We start from the raw sequence: 25,802 nt of genomic DNA on the forward strand, positions 1-25,802 counted from the left end.
GATTCTATATTAGCCTTCTTCTCCTCTTTCGCACCCACAACTAAGAGAGATTTGACCCCCCAGCCAGACCCTGTGGCCTCGTCTCATCATCCCGGAAATGGGCCAGAGAAGGGAGTGTAGACCCTTCCGTCCCGATCTGTCAGCCCCGGGTCTGCCTCCCGCCCCCGTTTGGTGGGGAGAGAGGGGAAAGGTGTGTTAAGATGCAGGGCAGGCCAGGACAGAGAATGGAGGTGAGACATGAGGAGTGGATGTTTGTACGTGTCTACAGGTGTGTGACATGGGGACAGGTGTCCTGACAGAAAGAATTCTGGATTCCTGGGTTTGAAACAGGCTTAAAGGGACGGGATGGCTGGGTGAAACCAGTTCCCATGAATCCCCCTCATCCTCCAGCAGGCAAACAGGGTCCTTTCCCTCCAGGAGCAGATCATGCCGACACCTACATCATGGGGGCATTGTGAGAAGTGCAAGTTTGGGTTCAAATCCTGCCCCCCCCCCCCATTTTGAGTAAGTCGAGGCCAATCACATCAATTCCAAGCCTTGATTTTATCTTGCGAAAAATAAGGATGACAATATCCACCTCCAGTGCTGTGAGCATAAGATCCTGTTTTTGGATCATAAGCCACATCACGTCCTGTCTGGAATGACGCAGAGCACGCAGAAGTTAGGAGTCAAGTGGTGGGTCTGCAGCGTCTCCGGGAGGTGCCTGTTACCCTGTAAGGCAGTGTGCTATGTAGGTCGCAAGGAAAGCGGGAGTAAAGAGCAGTGAGGTGCGGAGGAGGGAGGGAGGGAAGATCTCCAGCCAGGGGAAGTCTCAGAGGCAGTGGCGGAGGTGGGGGGGAGGGGCAGGGCCCTGAAAGAAGGGCCAGACTTGCAAAGGGGAGAAGCCCTGCCCACTGTAGCAATCTGTTGCTGGGAGAGAAGCCACTCCAAAACCCAAGGGCCGCATGTGGCAGGCGCCTATTATTTCTCCCAAGTCTGTGGGTTGGCCGTGGCTCTTCTGGGTATTGCTGGGGCTTTCATGCGGCTGCATTCGGTGGTCGGTCAGCTGGCGCTGGGACAGCTGTGGGGCTAGACTGCTGGGCCCCTCTGTGCAGGCAGGCCCTGGGCCCCTCTCTATACTGAGCCATCTTTGGACACTCAGCGGTGGCTGGAGTTTGAGAGAATGAGCGAGGTTGCAAGGTCTCTTAAGTCCCAGGCTGTACAACGAGCAGAGCATCACTTCCACTGCATTCTGTCGGTCAAAACAAGTCACAAGGCTGCCCTTATGGGAGGAGCAGCAATGTCATAGTATGAAAGACTGGGGGCACATGGGGGGTTCTTGTGGCCATCCTTGCAAATAACCTACCAAAAAGTTCTCCATGAAAACCTGCATCAGAACCGCCCCTCCCCACATACCTGGGAATGGTGTGTAACCACGACAAAAGCCAGAGTTTGTCTGGAGGGCCCCAGCTCAGCCGCACGTTGCTGCTGTCCGAGCGCACCCGTCAAGCACAGCCACAGTGAGCCGTCTGAGACGCAAATCTGACCGAGTCAGCCCTGCTCAGCGTCCTTCGGTGGTTCTCCATGGCTCCTAGGGTTTGTACAGTATCAGCCTGGACCCCAGCGAGGACCAGACGCCATGCTGAAATGAGCGTAATTAAGAAAATAATATCCTCACCCAAGGGTATGTTTTTATTGGTTTTAGAGAGAAAATAGAGAGGGAGACATCGATGTGGGACAGAAACATTGGTCAGTTGGCCCCCATGTACTGCCAGACTGGGGAGCAAACCTGTAGCCTAGGCATGTGCCCTGACTGGGAATTAAACCCACAACCTTCTGGTGTAGGGATGAAGCTCCAAACAACTGAGCCATCCGGCCAGGGCTGAACTGAGGATACTTTGAGGAGAGTTGAATAAAAGAACAGTTTTCTGGGGTGTGTCGGGGTGTGGGAAGGCACACAGGGTGGGGTGCTAAGCCAGGGCCGGGCTGGGCAGTGGGGCAGAGTCCTGCTTCTGCCCTGAGGCCCAGAAGGACAAGTGAAGGCAGCAGTGACCTGAGTCAGGAAGGTCGTGGGCAGGGGTCATTACTGCAGGGAAGGAGCCAGGTAAGTATTCCCACCTCACTCTCCTCCTGCCCCCTCCTGCCGAGACTCCCTATTGCCCGAACTCAGATGGAAGCCAGAGGGCCTGAGGGCCTATGGCGGCAGTCGCCGCAGGCAGGTCTCCCCGGAAGGGGCCTCATCACACTCTGCGCCCTTCACGGCTCGCTGAGCGTGCTCTGTTCTCGGACCTGCTGTGCCAGGGGCATGCTAGTCCTTTTCCCCAGAACACACTTTCTCCTCCACCTGGTCAACATCACTCACCCTCAGGCCGGCTGGGTGGCTGAGAAGTTGTGCCACGAACCCCCTACCCCCACCCCTGTGAACTTGGCCTTGTGAGCAAGTGCAGAGAGTGCTCATGGCAGCCTGCAGCCCGCTCACAGCCTCTGTGCCCAACACCCCACACACCGGCACCGACCTGCCCTCAGCACGGCAACAGTTCACGGAGAAACGTGAATGGGTAACAACCGAAAATGGTATTGGAACAGTGGCAATCAGCAATTTTGCACAGGAAGTTTTGGGACATGTTGTTTATTGCAGTCTTCCTGGAATTGGGGCAAAATTGAACAAACAAGATGAGTTTGGTGCTTTGGAAAATGCGAAACCTGCTGGTGAACTCCCTTCCCTCTATCAGGAGAAGCAACTGACAATAATGAGGCTCTTGCAGAAAATCCGGGACTTGTCAACAAATCTCGGTATGAGGACGGGCAGCTGAGAAAGACGACACTGAGCGACCGACCATGCGGACCTGGGTGGACTGACGAGTCAAAGCGCAGGAGCCGTGCAGCAAGTCTGCTGGGGAGCGGACACAGAACCCCCGATCAGGGAGCGCAGCACAGCTTGGTCTAGAATAGTTGTCTTGTGCGGTGGACCTAAGATTTAAAATAGCAACTTTTAGTAATATCAACGGAAAAGAAACAAAAACGATGCTATTGGAAGGAAATACCCCTTCACTTTTTAATGGTTGCTGATAAACGCAGTACGTACCCTATGATTTTTAGTCTAGGCTACAGTTATAATATTCAGAATACCTGAAGTTATCTGTGGTAAAATATAGTTATAAAAATTATGTAATTCGGGGTGAGAACCAAGATGGCGGTGTAGGTAGACACACTACGCCTCCTCGCACAACCAGAACTGACAGAGAATCAAACAGCAAGGGGGACCAACACCAAGAAAATAGAAAATAAACATTCATCCAGACTGGTAGGAGGGGCGGAGACGGGCACCGGGGTGGAGAGGACTCGCGTGGCTGTGGCGGGACTGAGACTGGCGGAGTGTGGGACAAATGGCCCAGGCAGTCTGAGCACTAGCAGACCCTGCGGTCCCACATCTGCACAGATAAACCCAGAGGGCCGGACTCAGAGTGGCGGAGAGTGGGGCAGGCAGAGTGGCGGATAGCACATTGCGGCACCACATTCGCCCACAGATAAACCGGACGAACGGCGGGCAGAGAAGCAGACCGCTGCGCAACCCAGGGCTCCAGCTCAGGGAAATAAAGCCTCAAACCTCTGATTGAAAGCGCCCCTGGGGGTTGGGGCGGCAGCAGGAGAGACTCCCAGCCTCACAGGAGAGGTTGTTGGAGAGACCCACAGGGGCCTAGAGTGTGCACAGGTCCACTTACTCGGGAACCAGCACCAGAGGGGCCCAGTTTGATTGTGGGTATCGGAGTGGAAGATTGAAATCTGGAGGAGAGTGAGGCGGGCGCCATTGCTCCCACTCGGCCCCTCCCCAACGTACAGAGTCACAGCGCTGCGACCAGCATTACCCCGCCCCGGTGAACACCTAAGGCTCCGCCCCTTAAAGTAACAGATGCGCCAAGACAAACAAACAAAAAAATGGCCCAAATGACAGAACACTTCAAAGCTCCAGAAAAAATACAACTAAGCGACGAAGAGATAGCCAACCTATCGGATGCACAGTTCAAAGCACTGGTTATCAATATGCTCACAGACTTGGTTGAATCTATTCGAAAAACAGATGAAAAAATGAAGCCTATGCTAAGAGAAACAAAGGAAAATGTACAGGGAACCAATAGTGATGAGAAGGAAACTGGGACTCAAATCAATGGTATGGACCAGAAGGAAGAAACGAACATCCAACCAGAAAAGAATGAAGAAACAAGAACTTGGAAAAATGAGGAGAGGCTTAAGAACCTCCCAGACGCCTTGAAACGTTCCAACATCCGAATTATAGGGGTGCCAGAAGGAGAAGAGGAAGAACAAAAAATTGAAAACTTATTTGAACAAATAATGAAGGAGAACTTCCCTAATCTGGCAAAGGAAATAGACTTCCGGGAAGTCCAGGAAGCTCAGAGAGTCCCAAAGAAGCTGGACCCAAGGAGGAACACGCCAAGGCACATCATAATTACATTACCCAAGATTAAACGAAAGGACCTACATCCAAGATTACTGTATCCAGCAAAGCTATCACTTAGAATGGAAGGGAAGATAAAGTGCTTCTCAGATAAGGTCAAGTTAAAGAAGTTCATCATCACCAAGCCCTTATTATATGAAATGTTAAAGGGAGTTACCTAAGAAAAAGAAGATCAAAAATAGGAACAGTAAAAATGACAGCAAACTCACAGTTATTAACGGCCACACATAAAACAAAAACGAGAGCAAACTACGCAAACAACTAGAACATGAGGGTTGTCATTAAGGGAGTGGGAGAGGGAGTGGGGGGAAAGGTACAGAGAATAAGTAGCATAGATGATAGGTGGAAAATAGACAGGGGGAGGGTAAAAATAATGTAGGAAATTTAGAAGCCAAAGAACTTATAAGTATGACCTATGGACATGAACTATAGGGGGGGAATGTGGGAGGGAGGGGGGTGGACAGGATGGAGTGGAGTGGGGGGGGAATGGGACAACTGTAATAGCATAATCAATAAATATATTTAAAAAATTGAAAAAAAAATTATGTAATTCAAAGATAGCATTGCTGTCTTAAGTCTTCTATAACCTTATTGTAACTTGCTAACATTCATCTCTGGATTTGGGTCAAAATACTTCATGATCTTTTCATTGGAAAGCCAGCAGCAAAGTTTTTATTGGTTGTTACAGTGTCAGATGACAAAAATACTACCTTGATTTTGCAATATACTGAGTTTGCTGGTGCTGTTTCTACACAGTGAAGCAAGCAGCCTTGCAGGAAAACAAGAAAGTTTAATAATAAACCATTCAACTTCATTTAAAAAAATATTCACTCACCCCCGAAGGTCCCCTCCTTTGTCAAACTTCGGCACACCCCACCCACCCTCCAACCCTGCTCTCCCACGTCACTGTCCTAAATCAGAGTTAGGTATCCCTCTTTTAGGCTACCTGAGGGGTGAAAAGGGCACAGTCATTAGTGAGTCAGTGGAATCCTCTGTCTCCCAGGGGCCGGGGAGCCCCAAGGACCGAGGTCACACCCTTGCTGCCCTCGGCCCCATCCCGGCTCTCTGCACCAGACCCACGGCAGCTCAGCAGTGCAGGGAGTGTGAGCAGGCCTCCCATGGTGCCTCCTTGCTCCGGTCTGGCACATTGGGCCTGGGGCGAGACCGAGGGGAGGAGACCACCCTGCCTCTGGATGTTAATGCTGCACAACAGATACTCCAAACATCATCTACTTTAAACACAAACCTTTTTTGTCCCACGACTTCTGACAGTCAGGGATCTGAAGGGTCCTGGCACAGGTCTCTCGTGAGGTTGCAGCCAAGCTGTGGGCTGGGGCCGCAGTCTCTTAAGACTCAAGTGGGGCTGCAGAGTCCACTCCCAAGGTCCCCCACGTGGCTGTTAGCAGGAGGCTTCTGTCCCTTGATAGGTGGGCCTCTCCATAGAGCTGCCAGTGATAGTGCTTTTCCCAGAGCAAGTCAAGAGAGGCCGCACTGCCATTTATGATCTGGCTCCTGTGCCAAATACCATCAATTCTGCCTTATTCTCTTGGTTAGCTGTGAGTCACCAAGTCTAGCCCACACTCCATACAAGGGTGCAGATCTCAGGAAGGGAGGTCACTGGGGGCCAGCTTGGAGAACAGAAGCTGAGTTGGCCAAGTAGAGGGCCCCCAAATAGGTGGGGAAACAGTTTGAGCAAAGTCAGAGATGAAAAAGACGGCCATGACCCCCTGACCTGGCTGGGATGGAGTCCTGGGAAACCATTTGACTTGAGGGTACCAGGATGGGAGATGGGGGATGGGGAGAGACTTGAGAGGCCAGAGGGAAGTAGATTTTCCCTCTTTCACAGCTATCTTGGGGACCCCATGCTGAAGACATCAGCAGCACTGATCTCGGGGGAGGGCTGCCAAGGCAGCTACCCAAATAGGAATATCTATCCAGGAATGTGTGTGAGCAAAACAACGTCCTTCTCCTGTGTTAAGCCCCTGAGATGAGGAGTATTTGTTATAGCAGGTGGTCTCCCCTACTAATACAGTGGAACAGTTGCACATATAAAGATTCAGTTATTAAATCAGTACCTTCTAACCAATAACTCCTCAGAGATCCCAGAGCCTGCCTGAGGGGCCTCACCATTGCGTGGGAAGATGGGTTCCCTCACCCCAACACACACACAGATTCAGACAGCCAGAGGATGGCAGGATTTCTCAGGCACAGTGGAGAGGGGCAGAGGCCCCTGGAGCCTGCTTGAGGCCTCAGGTGATGGAGAGAGCTGGAGTCTCCTCAGGAAATCAGCTGCCCTTTGACCGGGGTAGAAGTTCTCAGACATCATTACCCACAGGGGACAAAGGGCCTGTTGGGGCCCAACCTGTCTGACACTGCTTTATGGTGACAGGGATCAGCCCGTACGGCACTGCTAGCAGCCACGTGGCAGGTGCCAACCCGCAGGGGCACTATGCTTTGCTAAGGTTCAGAAGGAGACAGAGGTGGGAGGAGGGAGGCTGCTGAGCCAGGAAAGGCAGAGAGCGGGGAAGGTGCAGGACACACACTGGTGATCGCTGCTGGTGTGGTTGGGATGCCAGAGTGAGGGTTAGGGAGCAGGAGGCTAGAGGTTTAGGCCTCTGTTCAGCGAGTTTTTATTGAGAGAGAGTGGTGAACAAGGCGGATAGGCTCCCTGACTCTGCCCTGCCTACTGGCTGGTGAAACCCAAATGTCCAGGCAAGGAGTCAGGAATTTATCTTGGAAGTAAGGAGGAGCCCTGGAGGTCTTTACCCTGGACTGAGTCAGGGCCAGAGGGCCAGGGGTTGCCTTGGGCTCACCTGGGCATCTGCCTTAATAATCCCACAGAAAGGCAGTCAGCACCCCGAGCTACCTACTGAGAGCCTGCGTGCTGAGCTCCCCGGGGAGCTTCTTGTGCATTATTTCCGTGACAAGCACACAGTGACCTCTTTGTAATAAATGAGGCTCATTTGTCAGAGAAATCAAAGGACTTGCTGAAATCCTGCTCCCAATGTGAAGACTGCCTGCCCAGACGGCAGTCCCGTGCTGCACCCCCCGGCCTAGCTCTGGGCTCGAGCAGGGTCGATGACTCACTGGGAATGGCAGGGGCCTGACACACAGCTAGCCGCCTGCTTGGCTGGGTGACCCCATGCAAGTCACATCCCCTTGTTGAGTCTCAGTCTCCTCACTTGTAAATGGTTCATCCTTAAGGGGGTGGTTAATAAATGCTGGTTCTCCCTCACCTCTCCCCTTTGGGAGTGCCAGGCAATGGGCCTTGAAAGACCCATGGGAGTTTGTGCCTATCACCAACCAGGTTTGGGCTTTTCTTAGATTCCGTATCTTCCCCTCACTCCCTGCCAGAAAACTGAGCATTTCCATTTCTAACAGCCGGGCCGGTGCCATGCACATCTAGTCACCCGCTAGCGAGAGGGCGACCAGAAAGAGGTGCGCCGGCAGCCCCTTTCTAGCAGCCCCTTTCAAAGGGACCCTTAAAAGAAAAACCCAGCAACAAACCCTGGCCCTCTCAATAAGATGTCAATGATTAAGAATCAAAAGGGGTCTCTCTCCCCCCCCCGAAAAATGTAAAAATTGTCAGAAGCCTGCGTTTGGGGATGCCCTCGGTCAATGCTTCTCAAAAGGTCTGTGGTGAAGGACCAGATTCTTGTGAGTTTTTCCAAACCCATCACGGGCCTATGCATTTGTAAAATACCATATAAATTACTAGAAAAATGAAATAAGAAAAAGACTAACATATCATAAGCCAATTTTTAAAATTATTTTTTGATAGACATGAAATCACTTGGCCACATTGTGCTAAGGCAGCGATTTTAACCGCTGTGCCTCAAGAATTTTAAAAATATGCAATACCTGCCTATTTAGTTGGGGGCACTAACCTCTTTTCCCTTAGATTATCAAATAAAAAAATGACAACAGACAACACAACAATAGCCATCTGGTGTGTGAATGAATCAAAATTATAGCTATTTTTTGGTCAGATTGGCAAAAAATATATTTTTTGGTGTGCCACAGAATTTTAGTGATAGAAAGGTTGAAAATTGCCGTTCTTACGTTCCTCAATGTCAGGATGGGTGGGGTGGGACAAATTGGCAGCCGGACTACAACCCAGAAGGGACGGCTGACGTAAAACCAGGGAACCACCAATGGTAGATTGCCGCTTTGTTCCAGGAGACCAATCCCTAGCCCCCACGAGGGGAGCCAACCAGAATTTGGTGCATAAAACCCCGCCATATTCCCTGCTTGGGCGCGACTTCCCTGGCCCCACTCTGCGGACCGGGGAGCCTCGCCCGGGAGCGCAAACCCCAATAAAGCTCTGTGCTGCCTAATTTTGTGGCTGATTGGCATTTCTTCCTCGGCGGAGCCTAAGAAAACCTTTCACTCAATAGTTACTCTCAAGTTCCATACTCACTTTGTCGGACGGAAGCCAGTAACGAGCAGTTCATGGGCGAACTCCGGTCCTCAGCCCTCACTGGGACAGCCCTGCCCCAGAACCCACCGGGTGACTAACTCTTGGCATCGTAAGGTTGTTGGGAGTTAAAGTTCACAGAACTGATGCGGACACCGGCCCTCAGGGTCTGCGGTGTTATGGATGAGACAAATTCACACGGACTACAGAAACCCCTCGGAGGACAAGGGAGGACATGGCCACTCTCTCAGTGAAAGAGAGGGCCCACCGGTCCCTTGCCTGTACAGGCTTTTAATGAGTTTAATTTGCATAGGAAAACAGGGCGTATATGGAAAGCTCATCAATCATTGTCAGGCAGAAATGATCGAACAATAGATAACATTCAAAGAACTGTGAGGGCTTATTTAGAGTCAGGGTCAGATAGCTAAAGGGCAATAAAACTTTGGGTAACAAACTCATTTCATGCTTGGACCCTTATCATTTAAATTGAGAGTATTAGCAAAGTAGGTTTCATAGGATTTTATGCATTCTTTCTTAGGCCTGATCGCCTTAAGGAATCCACCCTTTCCAGCACAGGGCCGCACCCACCTCTGGCATTGTTTCAGGCTTAAGTCAGGGAGGGGAAGTAAGGCAGCCAAGAGATTAGGAGACTTCCTGCAGACAGAATGAGGACTCAGGCTATGTCAAAGCACAGGGGCGAGGATCCATCACCCCCTTTTTCTATAGCCCCCCCAAGTCCTTTCCTGAGGGCCCCTTCATGACCATGCCTGTCTTAGGTTGTCCCTCCTTTGAGGAATCATACCCATCATTGGCTAACCGGTCATCCACCCGTGGCCAAGCAGGGTGTAGTGAAAGGGGGCAGAGGCGGCACCCCTGCCAGGGAGATAAGCTTTGTCTCCTTAGTGGCTTAAGGTCCCAAGGTCTTCTTATTCAGCCATAGCCACAAGGGGTTACAGTTTCTGAAACCAGGCACGGCAGTTCCCAACCCAGAACTACCTGGTGAACTGCAATGTGCTGGACGCAGATTGGTTGGAGCTGTCATCTTTGTGACTTATATCTGGGTAAGCTCAGGGGGCTCTGGAAGGGAAGGTCTTGCCTGAAGTCACACAGCTGGAAAGTGGCCGAGGCAGGATGGTCTTCGGCTCTCAGCCAGTGCTGTCTCCACTCTGCCATGTGTGGTGGGTATTGGGATGTGCTACCCAGATGCACTTCCAAAGAAGGACACTTGGCTCCAGTTGCAGAGAGCTGCCTCTGTAGGGACAGCGGATGCAGTGATTGGTCCAGACGGGATATAAAGAGTTGGCCGCTTCAGCCTGAATCAGGACAACTCTGGTGGCCACTGAGTCCGGCTGCTCCCTCTGCCCAATTCCGCTGCCTTCCCTTCCTGTAAAGGTGTTAACCCCAAGGTCTCTTTCTTGTGAACATCCTGCAGGCTGAACGCCATCTCAGAATCCGCTTCCTGGGCACCTCAGCCTGGGACAGCATGAATATATGAAAAGTTCATACCCAATATGAGGCTTGGAGAGGCCAACTAACTTGTCCAAAGGCACAGTTTTTAAATGGACTTTACATTTTTGGAGCCAGGATTTGAACTCAGATCTGATGGCAGATCCTGTGCTCTTTGCCTTGTGAGTGTGACCTCCTGACTACCAGCTTGGGAAACAAAGGAAAAGAGTAGAAAAGTTGGATTTAAACTGTGAAATGTAAAGTGACTAATTTATTCAAATGGCACACCATTTTGGAAAACATTTTGGCAGCTTTTTAAAAAGTTAAACATAGGCTTGCTATACAACACAAACATCACGATCCTCTGTGTTTAGCCAACTGACTTGAAAACTCGTCCACACAAAAACCTGCACACTGCTATTTAAAGCAGCTTCATTCATAATGACAAAAAGCTGGAAACAACTAAGATGTGCTGCAGGAGGTGAATGGACAAACCAACAATGGTACATCCAGACTATGAAATACTACCCAGAAATAAAAGGAAATGAGCTATTAATTCAAAAACAATGTGGATAAATCTTAATTCCGGCCAGACTGAAATGGCTACACCCTATTTGATTATATTCAGATGACATTCTGGAAAAGAATAAAATACAGAAATGGAAAGCAGGCTAGCATTGTCAGGGGTTTGGGAGGGAGAGCCTTTGACTAGGAAAGCACAGGAAATTCTTCTGGGTGGCGGGTGAATCTGTGTGGTATTGTATTGGTATACATGTGACACCAGGCATTTGTCACAACCCACAGAGACTTAAAGTATAGAAATTAACTTTTAAAAATCAGCCAAGAATTTGGGGAATCCCAAGATGGAGTGCAGACTGTGACGAAAGATTCTTAACTATGTTACAAATGTACAAGGAAGCCTCACCAAAGGGAGTTGCAGGAAAAACACTGATCTAAGTAATGGAGAAGAGTAGTGTTTTGAACTTGGAATGGTAAGACTGATGTTGGAATAAAATGTGCATTAACACTACCCCGTGACTGGCTGGTAAAGCTGAATTTCCCCCGGGGGTCCAGGTTGACGGTTTGGAGAGTGCTTGTGTACTGAGATTGCACACATACGTGAGTGCATGTTGGGAGCCAGTTTCTCACAGGTTACAGAGAAGCAAGGGGAAAGGCTAGCTTAGAGTGGGAGACAGCAGCGTGAATTCATGTTAGTTTAATATAGCTACAGATGGCTAGAAACAGAAATAATGATAAAATGTACATATGCGAGAGTTAGTACACAGACATATTTTTCTTGGCTTTGCCTTACATTTAGAGCCTCTTTAGATAATTCAAAATAATCTTCCCATTTAAAAATCTTTTATTTAATCATACCAGCAAAGACCCTTTTTTCCCCCTAACAAGGTAACATTCACAAGTTCTAGGAACTATGACGTGCATACCTTTTGAGGAACTACTTTTTTAGCCTACTACAAATCCAAGCAAGTTACTCATTCTCCCTGAGCTTCAGTTTCTTCACCTGGAAGTTACATATGCAAATGTATGTAAATGACAGGCCCATCTGCTGCCACTGGACTGCTAGTTGAGGAAGGCAGGAGCCTGAAGAGCATTTTGTCCAGAGCAGTGAGTCCTGACACTGCTCTTTCCGCATGTGCTCACCCCCGCCAAAGTAGCAGGTGGCAGGGGCATGGTGGTAGGGAAAGGAACCACAGCTGGGAACCTTAAGACTTGGGTTCAAGCCCCCGCTCTGTCAGCAACTTACAGCTGACCACAAGCAAGTCACTTCCCATATCTGGGATACAGTACAATTCCAAGAAACATACGTGTTTTCCTTAGTCCTGTTCTGGGAGAGGACTGGAGAGGGACTTCTTGCCCTGAGATGTTACAATTACAGACGTTCCTATTTTGGTGCCTCCCTATTGGCTAGAGGGTCTCAGTCTCTCCTAGTGGCAAGCATACCTTTTAACTGGAGCCCTCTGGGAGCAGTGACCTCTCTCAGAGGGGTGGCAGCAGTGGTGGAGGTGAGGCAGAGAGAGGAAACCTCCTGTTTCTCCTGCTTCTCCCGGCCCCCGTTGTCTAGGCCAGGGTCCAGCCCGTGTTTGAATAACCTGTGAACTAACAACGATGTTTGCGGATGAATGTTCGCAATCAATGTGATGGTGGGAACAGCAGCTTTGAGCCCCAGTTAAGTGAAATGTTATCCTCCAAACAATTCCAGGCTTCTCATTAGTCAACCTGCACTACCGTTGGGTATTCAATGACTTATTTTGAATTTTGTCCATTAAAAATTTGTGAAAATGTGTATTCTCTCTTGTTATATAAATACCTACCTAATAGCCTTGGTTTGCCTCTTGCCCCGCAAAGCCTCTGCTAGCCGCCCAGTCAGGGGCCCAATGCTCCACCTCAGATCTGTCTTAGGCCACCCCCAGTTCCACACTGCACTTTGGAGCCAGAGGGATCCCCCCCGCCCCCCGCCCCTCCCCGTGTAGGTCTTACAAAATCACTCCTCTGATGCAAACCCAGGGGTTCCTCAGTGCTCTCTCTGGCCGCCGCTAGCTACCCGGCTGGCTTACAGCCCTCCGCAGCGTGACTCTGCTTTCCTTCTGCGCTGCTCCCGAACCCTTCCAGCCTTCTGAGCTTCTTCCAGTTCCCTCGGAAGCCTTGCTTCCCCTAGAGCCAACATTTTATACATGCTGTTCCTTCTGGCTAAAATGCCTTTTACTCCATTCCCTTCCATCCAAATCCAATTCCTTTTAGTCTTTTAAGAGCCGTTTCAGACATCATCTTCTCCAGAAAGCTTTCCCTGACCCTGTGACCTCCCTCCAGGCCCCTAGGGGCCTCCTCTGAGCTTCCACAGTCCTCTGCTTCCTGTAGCCTCGCACTGATCACACTTTTTCTTTTTCTTTTTCTTTTTTTTTTATTTATTCACTTGAGAGAGAAACATCGATTTGTTGCTCCACTTATTTCTGCACTCATTGGTGGCTTCTTCTTGTACGTGCCCTGCCTGGGGCTCAGACCCACGGCCTGGGAGAATACTCTAACCAGCTGAGCTCCCAGGCCAGGGCTTGATCACACATTTGAAATGTTTGGGACCGCTATCAGCCTGGGGGTCACACAGGAGCTCCAGCCCCCCACACTGAGGTCACTCCGACTCTACACTGATGTCCCTTGCTTCCCACTGACAATGCTCCCGCTGGCTTCTGCCATTTGGAAAGGAAGCAGGCTGCCAGCCAGGGGTTGGGGCTGCCTGTCAGGAGCCCCAGTTCATTTCCCCCCCTGGATGGCAGATCCTCACTCATACGATGGAGCCAGGGATCCCGTGGCCCACTGATGACCTAACACCTGGGTCAAAGGTGGGAGTGGAACCTTGGGAGACATGGAGAGGGTGGAGGAGGTGGCAGCTGAGTTCCCAGACACAGACAGACACAAGCCTGGGCCCTGGGACTGCGTGATCTGGGCCATTCCAGACAAAGGTCAGTCCTCAGTCAGCTGCAACTGGCCCAGCCCTGGACCCCTGCCTTCCCATCCCCCTATTTTTCCCTCCCCTGAGCAGGAATAAAAAGAACCTTGGCTGGCCATGCTTTTGGAATGAGCTTAGGAACATGCGTGTGCTAGTGAGCGTGCATGTCTTTAGATTTATTTCTTCAAGAGTATCCATGTGTGAATACGGGCTTGTATAAAAGTGTGTACATGCCTGTGCATGAGCCTGTGTGTACACATCCATGTGCACACACATTCACAGGATGCTCCTGCGCCCCACGTGTCCAAGCGTGCATGGCTGTGTGTGTGACTCTGCACATATAAAGTTGAGAGGGTGGAGGAGGGTCATGTCCCCTCAGCCCTGCCGAACTATCACATCTGGTTCTTTGGGGCTCCCCTGACTCTGTACCCTCCGTTCTCATCCCAAAGCTCCCACAGGCTTCAGGACCCTAGTCTATCAGTGCCCTCACCCCTTCTGTCATTGACCCAGTGCTGCTGGGACCGACCCAGAATCCTGAAATGTTGGGATGAATCCTCAGGATGGTGCCGGGGACGCCATCATACTCCAGCAGATTCCCTTTGGTCATTGGTGTGGACCCCATTCTGTACCTCTGTTGATTTTCCTTTGAAACCACCTGTCCCTGCAACTCTCCAGGGCTTGCCTGGGGCCACCGAAGCCACTTTTCAGCATGTGCATAGTACAGTAAGCACCTGGGAGATTATGTTTCCCCCTCCCACCCTACCCCATCCCAGGGGACCTTAGCCAAGACTAACTGGTGAAAGCCAGCTGCCTGCTCTAAGCTGGAACAAATTCCAGGCATTATTTTCGCTCCAGGGCTCACCTGAGGGATCTGGCTGAGGCTGCACCTGATTCAGAATCACACCCTGCTTAGTTTCTTCCCCTTCCGTTTCCCTGGCTGCCCAGCTCCCTCTCCAGCTTCTCCTGCAGGCATTTCCTTAATAAACCAGTCTCACAGGTCTCCTCAGCACCTGGTCTGCTTCTCAGAAACCTGACCTAAGACCAGGAGATGGGCTTAGAATCTACCTCCCCAGAACCCCGCTGAACAAAGAGGATGTTGAGACCCAGAGAGGGGACATGTGTCTCCAGAGGCTTACCCCTTTGGCAAGCTGTACTGCTACCCTTGGTCTCTGTAGCCCCACAGGCCACCATTCTCCCCACCTACCCTGCAGGCCAGAGGCCCTCCCTGCAACCCCCCACCCCCAACAGCCCTGGGTTAGAAAGGTTTCTTAAGCCTGCTTGGGTCCCCTTCTGAGGGTGTCTCCTTATACCATCATCTCTCCTTGGAAAATGCAGTGGTCTGGGTTAGAAAGCGGGAAAAGAGAAATATTTCAAGAGGGCTCAGGGAGACAAGAACGGCTCTGCCAGGACCCCTCACCACGCTGCCTTCAACGGCGCACCGTTAGGAGGCAGATGGAGCTCTGCTCAACGGTCTAGACCTTCTCCTTCTCTGATGACGCCTCTTATGGTAGAAAAGGTGCCATTCTGGACCTGGCCGGGTGGCTCAGTTGGTTGTCCCACACACCAAAAACGTCGCTGGTTCGATCCCTGGGCAGGGCACATACCTAGGTTGCAGGTTTGGTCCCTGGTCAGGGCACCTATGGGAGGCAGCCGATGGATACTTCTCACGTCCATGTTTCTCTCTCCCCCCCCACTCCCTTCCTCTCTCTAAAAATCAATAAGCATATCCTAAGCTGAGGGTTAAAAAAAAAAAGACACCATTCTGGGAACTGGGAGACCTGGATCCTCACAGCAACTCCACCACCGCCTGGCTGAGTAACGTAAAGGGAGTCCAGAGACACTCTGACGGGCTCCATTTCCCCATCTGTGGACGGCCCGCATTGGGCTCTGCAAAGTCTGGCATTTGGAGCACAAGATTCAAGCCTCAAACTCACTTAAAAAATTTATTTATTTTTAGAGAGAGGGGAAGGGAGAGAGAAAGAGGAGAGAAACATCAATTGGTTGCCTCTTGTGTGCCCCCAATCCTGACCCACGCAACCCAGGCATGTGTCCTGACTGGGAATCAAACTGGCAACCTTCTGGTTTGCAGAAGATACCCAACCCACTGAGCTACACCAGTCAGGGCTCAAACCCACTTTTCATGACGTGGCACTCACTGAGTGAATGAGCCAGCTGCTTCCCCGATTGCGCCTTCCTCTCCTCATTTGTCAAAGCTGATGACTGAGGACTGACCTCGAGGCTCGTTGGGAGATTAAATGGGATAACGCACGCAAAGCACTTGGCAGGTCCCTGGCACAGGGCGAACTCTGGGAAGCAGGTGATTATTTTTGCTCATGTTATGTACCATCCACGATTATGTAACTGGCTGGGTCCTGTGGCCTTGCTGACGTGACACAACCCCCATGCTTCGTAAAAGCCAGAGGACATGCATGAAGGAGACACTGCCTGACGGAGGGAGAGTTTAAAGGGCTCCCCTTTTCCCCATCCCACCTGCCCTGCCTCTAAGCCTTCCCTGGCTTCAGAAAAAGAAGTAGATTCCCCAAGAGCTTGAGGTCAGGGCTGGGTGCCCGGAGGGCAGGTGGGCTAACCTAAGTGGGAATGGGTGGGCGCTTGTGTGTCTGACAACTTCTGCTGAAGGGCACAGCCGAACGGCGTCCTTCACCTTTGGTGAAGTGGATAGAAATAATGCAGGCTTAACCTGGTTAGAAAATGCATCTATTGCATCGTATTTCTTTTCAAATTTTAAAAATTCTGGTAAACTATAAGTACCATAAAATGTACCATCTTGACCATCGTAGAGTGCACGCTTCAGTGGCGTTCACGTTGTTGCGACCGTCACCACCATCCCTCTCCAGAACTCCCGCACCTTGCCAACTGAAACTCTGTACCCATTAAACTGTAGAAGCCCATCCCCCCGACCTTGTCTTTTTTTTTTTTTTTTTTTTTTAATCTATGCAAGAATTGGGTTTGGTGGTGTGATCCCTTCAATAAATGTTTGCTGATGCTATGTTTACACCGTGCTATGCCTGAAACACAGGAGGAGCTCAAGGCTCAACACCGGCTCTGAAGGTTTAGGATTCGCGAGCCTGAACAATGGAAGAGAACTTGTTTAATCTCGTTATTCAACAAAACTCTCGCACTCCTGTCAAGCCCAGGGGGCCAGGAAGCAACAATGGAGGACACCCTCCTCAATGCACACTGCCCCGCCCCGCCCCGCCCCGCGCCCGCGGAGGCGCGGGCATTTGGTGCACCGCTCCATCCGCCAACCATCCAGGCTCCCCCCTAGGCCTCTGCCTTGCCAAATCCTACCCACCTTCCCACAGAGGAAGGCACAGGATGCTGCAAAAATGTAGGAGAGCAGACCCTGCCTGGAGCTCTGGGGAAGCACGTTCATCCTGGGTTCCAGGCTAGCTCTACTCTGACCTCACTGGGTGACCCTGGCCTAATCCCCTCCCCTTTTAGGATCTTTTAGGATCTCACTCTGCTCACTGTCCTTGGGGACCAACATGCACCTGGCACACACTCTCCAGGAGGCCCTTGTTATTGCCAAGTGAGGTCATGAATATGAGTGAACTTTGACTATTAAAGTGCTCTGTGAACACCTTAAAAGATAACTGTCCAAAGCAGAAATAGTAGCAATATATCATAGAGTTTATAACAGCTGCAGAAAAAAACTATTCTATAACAAAAATGGCACAAAGGACAGGGGTAGGGAAATGGAAGAATACTTTTTATAAGGTTCTTATACTGTATGTGAAATGGTACATTATTCAAAGGTAGAATCTGATAACTTTAATTGTAAACCACTAGCTCAGCCACTGAAGAGTTTTAATAGAGGTACAGTCAATAACCAAGTAGTAGAATAAAATGAAATCATAATAAAATGTTAAATTAATCCCAAAAGAGCATGAAGAGAAGGAAAAAGGTATATAAAATCAGACAGTAAAAGACAGAAAGTAACTAGCAAGGTGGTAGATTTAAATTCTGCAATATCAATAATTATATTAATAGTGAAAAGATGTGAGCACCCAATTAAAAGGCAGAAAATGTCGAACTGGATTTTTTTTTTTTTTTAAAAAAGACTCAACTATATGCTATCTATAAGAACCTCATTTTTAATATGAAAACATAGCCTTGGCTGGTGTGGCTCAGTTGGTTGGAGCATTGTCCTATAAATCAAAAGGTTGTGGGTTCAATCCCCAGTTGAGGCACATACAAGAAGGCAACCAATAATGTTTCTCTCTCACATTGATGTTTCTCTCTCTTCCTCTCTTAAAGGCAATTAAAAAATGTCCTTGGGTGAAGATAAAATTTTTTTTCATAAATATAAAAACATAGGTTAAAAAGGGATGAAAAAAGTTACATCATGCAAACACTAATCAAATACTAATCAAGAGAAGTTCAGGGTGGCTATACTAATATCAGACAAAGTAGATTTCAGAACAAGTATTACAGGAATATAGAACGGATTTATGCAATGGTAATGGGGCACTTCACAAAGAAGACATAATAATCCTAAATACACAGAGCCAAAAAACATATCTTTCAAATACATGAAGCAAAACCTGATAGAACTGAAAGAAAAAAATAGACAAATCCACAGTATGGTTGGTGACTTCAAATTTTCTCTCTTCGTACAGTAATTGACAGAACAAAAGTAGACAAAATCACAAGGAGACAGAAGACCAAAATAGCAGCCTCAGACAACTTGACCTACCTGGTATTTATAAAACACTATACACAACATCAGCAGAATGAACAGTCTTTTAAAATGCATATTAAAGACTTGGCGAAAAAAGATTTTCTAAGACAGACCATATTATCATATTCTGACTGTGAAACAAATCTCAACAAATTTAAAGGATTGACATTACGTAAAATGTGTTTTCTAATTCAAATGGAATCAAACTAGAATGAAATCAATAATAAAAAAAATCCCCAAGTATTTGGAAGCAATACATTTTTAAATAAATAAGGAGTCAACAAAACAAATTACAAAGGAAATTCAAATAGTTTGAACTGAATGAAATGAAAACATCAAAATTTATGTGATGCAGCTAGAGAAGTTTGTAGAGGGAAATTTATAGCATTAAATGCTTATGTTAGAAAATAAGAAAAGCTTAGAACCAGTCATTCAAACTCAAGAAAAGCAAATTATATCTGAATTTGGCCAAAGGAAGGAAATAATAAAGATAAGAACAGAACTAAATGAAATTGAAGACAGAGAAAATCATTGAAACCCAAGATTATTGAAAAAAATAAATTGATAGCCTGGCTGGTGGCGACAGTTGGTGGGAGTGGCATCCTGCAAACTGAAATGTCACAGGTTCAATTCCCAGTCAGGGCACATGCCTGGGTTGCATGCAACCGATGGATGGATGTTTCTCTCTCACATCAATGTTGCTCTCCCCCTCTCTCCCTCCCTCCTTCCCCCTCTCTCTAGAATCAATAAGCATGTCCTTGGGTTAGGATTAAAAATAATAAATAAATAATAAAAATAAATCGGTAAACCTCTAGTCAGGCACAAATGACCAATATCAGGGTTAAAAAGAGACCTCACCACAGAGAGTAAAAGGACAATGCGTGAACCTTATGAACAGCTATATACCGACACACTTGACATCCCAGTTGGAATGCACTGAAGGAGGGCTCTCCGGGCGGCCAGGCCATTTCTTCTCTCTCCGTGCCTGGTGTCATACTGGGGGTTGGGACAGACGAGAGGGGAACTGAGGGCCTCAGAGTGTCCAAACTCTAGGTCCAAAGGGGTTGGGCTGGCAGAGGGCACACTGGACTAGCCACTGGGTTCAAATTCCCTCAAGCTTATCTCAGATCTAAGCCTCTACGTATCTCAACATTGGGTGCACTAAGAGACAAGTATGACTTAATTCTGGGGATTGCCCAATGACGGTGTTGGAAAATTTCCAGATTTAGGCCATGCTTCCTGCCCAAGTCACCTCCACATCACCATAACACAGGACTGAGAAGGTGTTAAAAACCTGGATTCAGGTTCTCTTCCCACCTCCGTCCCTCTCTCCCTCACTCTACCCAGGAGTGAGGCCCAGGTGAATTAGAACAAGCAAGGGCTTTGGCATCAGACCAACCAAGTTTCCAGTCCCAGCTCTTCCTCCAACTCGCTATCACCTTTCTAAGCTCCAGTTTTTTCATCTTTATTTTAATGTGGTTGTGAACTCATACCTCCAGGGTTGTAAAAGTTAAATAACAGGACATATCTACAATGCTATGAGCAAGGTCAGGGCTAAATCACACCAGTCTCTGGTCTTTTCCCTAAGGGACCCTTTCCCCGAAAACTCCACTGAGGACTATATTCCATCTTCTCAATTTGACCTTGAACTTCAAAAGCTCCAGGAGGGCAAGGACTGGGTCTGTTTTCTCCTCCTGTGAGGACTGGGTAACTCACACAGGCCAGAGCCTAGCACGGAGCAGAGTGCTTGGTAAACGTCTGTTTTGCCTTTCACCCTATGCCTCTCCTAGGGCGAGCGTCCTCTCTGCCTTGCAGCCTGGACACTTACCCTCAATTGTGCAACGGAGTGGGGAGGCGCTAAGGATGCAGTTACCATAAGGAATCTCAGAGGGGCAAGTGCCCAACTCCTCATAAGCTCCAAAGCTGTACCCATAATTCCTAATGGCAGAACAACACTGCTGACTGAAGGGGCGTAGTGGGAGGTGCCACTCTTGGTGAAGCAGCCCCCTCGTTCTCTAGTCAAGCTCTGCTTGGTAGCTTGACTTCTCTATCTGTGGTTTGGCCAAAGCCATCTGTAGGTGAGGTCGGGAGACGATGAAGGAAAGGTAGCTCAGGTCTCAGAGCCGTCCTGTCACTCACTGGCAGGAAGAGCAGGGCAGGCCACTACCGATAGGAATGTAGGGATGGCAGAATGCATGGGGAGTGGCCAGGCCAAGTAAGTGCCTCGAGTGAGCCCCCATGCTCACTCACGCAGGGGAGAACAGTCCCAGAACCCAGAAAGCTGCCCAGAAATGTCCTCTCTGGGCTAGTCAAATTCTAGAGCTGGTTTTCCATCCAAAGCCAATCTGGACCTAACTGCTCAAGCAGTAGCCATAGGCTTAGCAGCTGGGGCCAACGGGAAGGAACCGTCACTCTGTGAGGTGGCCCAGAAGCAAGTGATGGTCCCTCTCAGTCCTTGCACTGGCCTCCTGCATCCTCTGATGGATGTTCCCTCATGTGTGTACGGAGCCTAAACTGGGACAGGCTTTTCCCCCCACTCCCCGTGCCCCACCCCCCGCTCTAAACCACCAAACCACCTGATCTCTCTAACCTCCCGGTCTAATCAAGCGGCTCTTCTGCTCACACCCCTCCTTTGTTCAGCCCCCACAGAATAAAGCCCAAGCTTCTTAGCTAGATTACAAGGCCCTTCAGATCTGGCCCCTGCTGACCTCTCCAGCTGCATCTCCTGTCCCTCCCCTGCCATTATTCCTCTTCCAGCCCCACCAGGGTGCAAATGGTTCCCATATCTAGGCCTCTGCCTGAACACCCTTCTCCTTCCTCTCTGCCAGGCACGGTGGTCCTTATCATCTCAGGTCCAGCAGCAATGTCATCTCCTCTTAAACTTCCTAACTTACCGGCTCTCCTCGGTGCTCCCATGGCACTTTGTCCATGACTCTGTCGCACTCCTTCATCAGTCAGTGCACCACGGACTGGGCCACTGCTGAGCCAGGCCCTCACCGGGGCACAGGATGATGAGGTTCCTGCCTCGGGAAAGCTCTCGGCCCAAGGGAGAGGCAGACACAGCAGACAGACAACGGCAGCCCAGGAGGGAAGGGCTGAACTCAGCACAGCCTCCCACGATCCCCAGCAGCACAGCCCCGCTGGCTGGCTGCAGGCACTGGCTTTGGGACACCATCTCTTGGTTGGGTCTCCTCCAAGGCAAAAACTATGTCTGGTTGCCCTCTGTGTCCCAAGGAAAGCCAGGCCTGGGAAGGTGCACATGGAAAACACGCTGAAGTGGGTGAACTTGGTATTTAAATGTTCCAGAGAGGACTTGACTGCCCAAAACCTTGCCCTTTAGATAGTAGCTTACTCTCCATAGCACAGTGGTAACACCCTTGTACATGCTGTGACTTCATTTTGTCCTCAAATATTGAAATGAAGTCAGCAAGAGAGAAACTGTCACCTCCATTTCATGAGGCAGGAACTGACCCTAGACTGGGGCAGAGACTTGCCAAGGACACTTGGCAAGTGAGTGGTAAAGAAAAGGCCAGAATCCAGGCCTCCTGCCTCCCAGCCCAGCTCTGCCCCTTAGTTCATACTATCATGTGAGTGGGTGGGTGGGCCATGGGTTCCAGCCCACGCCTCCTCCACAGGAGACCCTTTTGAAAGAGGCACATCCACACACGGTGTTCCTTCCAGGCCATCAGGAATCTTTCCTCCAAGAGGACCCCAAAACACCTTTGGGGAGAGGATGCAGGAACTCAGTGGCATCTTCAGCATCCACCTGGCTGTACTCCTCTTTACCCAGAAATACACCACCCCTGTTCCTACCTCCCGGCCTTTGCACATTCCAGCCCCATGACCCCGCAGATCTGCTGTGCCGTTAGCCTTCCCTCAGTTTCCTTAAAGGCACCAAATACTTTTCAGCCTCAGAGCCTCACCACATGCTCTACCCAGACGGTTTTTATTCCTCCTCCTGGTCAGCTTATGGCTCAGAACTCAGCAATGTTTTCTCAAAGATGTTTACTCCTATGGCTCTGAGAGGGTTGAACAAATAGACGTGTTTCTAGGTCCCATCAGTGGCATTTGTCACATGCTGCCTTGGCACTGTGGCTTCTGTCATACTCCTCCCCCCGAGGTGGTAAAACAGCAGAGACTCCCTCCCCTCTTACGCTGTTACCCCACAACCGGCTTGCTCAAACTGTGCCCAAGAAATCTGTGTTTTCACTGACATGCTTGTTGCCCCCACCCCTTCCCTCACCCGCAACATCCAATAAGTCATTTCATCACAGTCCCATCGAGCTCCCCACCTCCTGTGCGTGTTTCTGGACCAGGCCTTTCTCTCCGTTCCCTGCACCATTGCCCCAGCTCGGGGCTCAGGCCCTCTCACCTGGGTCCCTGCCACAGATCCCCACTGCCCTCTGGGCCTCCAGCCCCTCCCAGCCATTCCCACTATGGTGGAGGGCTCTAAACACTCATCTGATCACCTGACTTTTCAAAGCCATTCCAAAAACTCCGCCCCCACCCCAACATCCAGAGGGGCACTAGAGGACTTTCATAAGATCAAGCCCAGCCTCCCCTCCCATGGCTGCCTGAGCTCCAGCCACTTCAGGTACCCTAGCCCTGCCCCAAACATGCTGGCTTTTCTAAGGCTTTATCATGTCTGTCCCTGCACCTTCCATCTACAAAACTACTCATCAGCATACAATGAAAATAATTTTGGAACCCTTTCTGTGTGCCTCGCATTATGTTAGGCTTTTTTCATACCTAACCTCATCTAGTTCTCAAAACACCTCACAAAAATAATTGTTATTATTCCCATTTTACAGATATGGAAACTGAGGTTCGTGGAAGGTAGGGTCAGAGCTGGACTACAGGTTTATCTGATTCCGAAGCGGCTGTGCACTAACATCTCTGGGAGGTGCACCTAGTCCCAAGGCAGGGACTTCTCTCTTTTCCCAGAACTGCCGCCAGCATTTTTGTGCAGCCAGCACCTCCCCACCCACCACCGTCATCGCCAAAGTGAGCATCCCAAGTGTAGGGCCTGAGCTGGTTGGGCTGGATCCCCAGCACTCAGCAGTGCATAGGTAGATGCTCTGTGCAGTTTCCTAACAAGCAGATGGAAAGTTAGAGGCAGCTTGGGTGGTCTAGGAGCCCAACCCTAACCTAACTAATCCCTGATACCGACAAGAGGCGGGGCCGTGGCATCCGTAGCCAAGGAAAGGCCTTGTCAAAAGATTTAAAACACAACGTCCGGATCACACGCCCTTGGCTTGCCCCCTGCACGCGCTCGGTTCCCACCTGCCAGTTTACGTCTAGCAGCCGGGCGGTACCAATCTCCGCGAGAGAGCGGCAGAGGAGCGGTTACAGGGTGCAGCAGGAATAACCAGGCGCACCTCTTGCAATGATTCGACCTCCACGCCTCGGCCGCCTGCCGGCTCATCCGCGCAAAGCTGGGGTTCCAGTGGAGCAGAGCCCCAGACACGCTCCCCCGAGGAAGTGGCGCGCGCCGGGGTTGGAACGCTGGCCCCAGCCCCGCCCCCGCCCGCATCGGGCCCCGCCCCGTTGTGAGGTTATAAAATGCAGCGCTCGGAGTCGCGAGCGCTGTGGCCACTGCTGGGGCTTCGTGTTCGACTGCTCCTCCCACAGCCAAGGGCCGCCCGCCCCCAGCTCCGGTGCCGTAGCAGCTCCGGTGCCGAAGCAGCGCCGGCGTCAGCGCCGTTCCCCGGCTCCCGTGCTCGGCGCGAAGCCCTGGCCCCGGCGGCCGGGGCATGGGCCAGGGGCGCAGGGTAAGGCGGCTTCCCGCAGGGCCGTTACCTGCACCGGCTTCAGCATGAAGACCCTCATAGCCGCATACTCCGGGGTCCTGCGAGGTGAGCACCCCGCCCGAGCTGCCCCTAGTGAGAGCTGTAATAGAAGTGTCTGTGCTGTCACGTGAGGTGTCTCAGCGATGGGGTGAGAGTCTGGGAGATATAAATTGTCACTACCAACGGGTCTGTGTGGCCTTTCGGGCTTTCTCGTTGGGGGTTATGAAGCTGCAAGGTTTTCAGGAAAAGCTGAGATGAAGGGCTCTAACGGCCGGCAGGAGTGTGTTTTTATAATGAGGGCATGCTGCTGGAGGACTGGCCACTGTGCAGATTGAGGTCCCAACCCCTTTTCTTTTGGGAAAGCTTGTCGTTCCCATCCCCCACCCCCTCCCCCCGCAGATCATCTGGGTCTGGGATGAGGGAAGAAAAATGGTTACCTGGCCCGATCCAGGAAGCTTAGCGTGGTAGTCGAGTCTGGGTTCATTCTCCACTTCAGCACGCATTAGTATCTGCATCCGCTGTTACATCAGTTTCCTTGCCCCAGCTTGTTTTTCTCATCTGTGAAATAGGGGTGATATTTGACAACTCTCCAGCCCCCAGCATTGTTGGTGGCCCCTAGCAGTTAACCCCTCCTTTCTCTCCTCACCTGAGGGAGCAAAGGGGAGAGACTGGATGGGGCAGAGTCGCAAGGCTTCTGCACTCCCTTGAAACAGCCACCAGACGGAGATGTGCCTGACTGGGACAGGTGTGCCCGCACTGTCCTCTATCCTGCTCCTATCTCCAGCCCAGGCTCTGGAGCCCCCTCAGAAGCAACTGTGAGCCTGACACACTTAGAAAGTGAGCAGAGGACCCTGGGTGCCCTCCAGTGTAGCCCATGCCCCTGGAGCTGAGGCCCTCAGTGAATGGGCCAGAGCTGAGATCAAACTCCAGAGCTATTCCCCCTGGAGGAAGAGCATCCCTTCCACCTCCCACCCCCCACCCCCCACCCGCACACGTGCAGTTGGAGAAACTGAGGTTGGAGAGGTGTATGACTTGCCCAAGGTTCCCTCAGCAAATGCCTTGAGGAGGGGATTAAACTCCAGGAGACTCTGGGAAGTCAACACAGCCGTCCCGGTCTGTCTGTCTTGCTTGAACCCTCCTTTCCTGCCTCCCTCCCTCCCCCTAAGTCTTTATTCTGCTAGCTAATCCTGTCCTACTTAGGATTTTTCTTTAGTAACTAAAAATCACCTCTTCCACCCAGCTTCATTATAAAAATAAAGCATGATAGTTATTGGAATTTTGAAAAGCATAGAAAAAAGGATAAAATTAAAATTGCTGGTATCGACTATCCCAACATAGCTTTCTATTGCCATTTTAGTACATTCTTTATCATTTTATTTGTACATATTATATAGGTAAAGTTGAGGGCACGCTCAACTTTAGATAGAGTTCTGACACCTGTTTTCTCCCTCTTGATGTTACATCATGAGTATTTCTTTCTGTTACTCAAAATCACATATAATATTCTGGTGGCCATATCACTGTGGAACAGT

The 25,802-nt window shown here is 50.2% G+C and overlaps 1 protein-coding gene and 1 long non-coding RNA gene across 6 annotated transcripts in view; one reads left to right on the forward strand and one right to left on the reverse strand.

Annotated features, from left to right (window-relative positions):
- Window positions 1–2,547: 2,547 nt before the first annotated feature.
- LOC123477914 (uncharacterized) lies at window positions 2,548–23,903 on the reverse strand. Of its 5 annotated transcripts, none has more exons than XR_006652948.3 (4): window positions 23,765–23,903; window positions 12,279–12,434; window positions 9,867–10,121; window positions 2,548–2,949 (listed from the first exon to the last, which is right to left on the reverse strand). It is a non-coding gene; the product is annotated as an uncharacterized lncRNA (long non-coding RNA). The 5 variants fall into 5 exon arrangements; XR_011651210.1 differs by having other exon boundaries at window positions 9,867–10,343; XR_006652949.3 differs by lacking the exon at window positions 23,765–23,903 and adding an exon at window positions 12,816–13,188.
- Window positions 23,853–25,802, forward strand: part of DGAT2 (diacylglycerol O-acyltransferase 2) — a 32,465-nt gene continuing 30,515 nt past the window's right edge. The window contains exon 1 of the mRNA XM_045182043.3: window positions 23,853–24,336. Coding sequence (XP_045037978.2) covers window positions 23,868–24,336 — 469 coding nt within the window. The 5' untranslated portion in view covers window positions 23,853–23,867. The remainder of the gene's footprint in view (window positions 24,337–25,802) is intronic.

The sequence above is a fragment of the Desmodus rotundus genome, chromosome 5, assembly GCF_022682495.2.
Source record: "Desmodus rotundus isolate HL8 chromosome 5, HLdesRot8A.1, whole genome shotgun sequence".
Taxonomy (NCBI): Eukaryota; Metazoa; Chordata; class Mammalia; order Chiroptera; family Phyllostomidae; genus Desmodus; species Desmodus rotundus.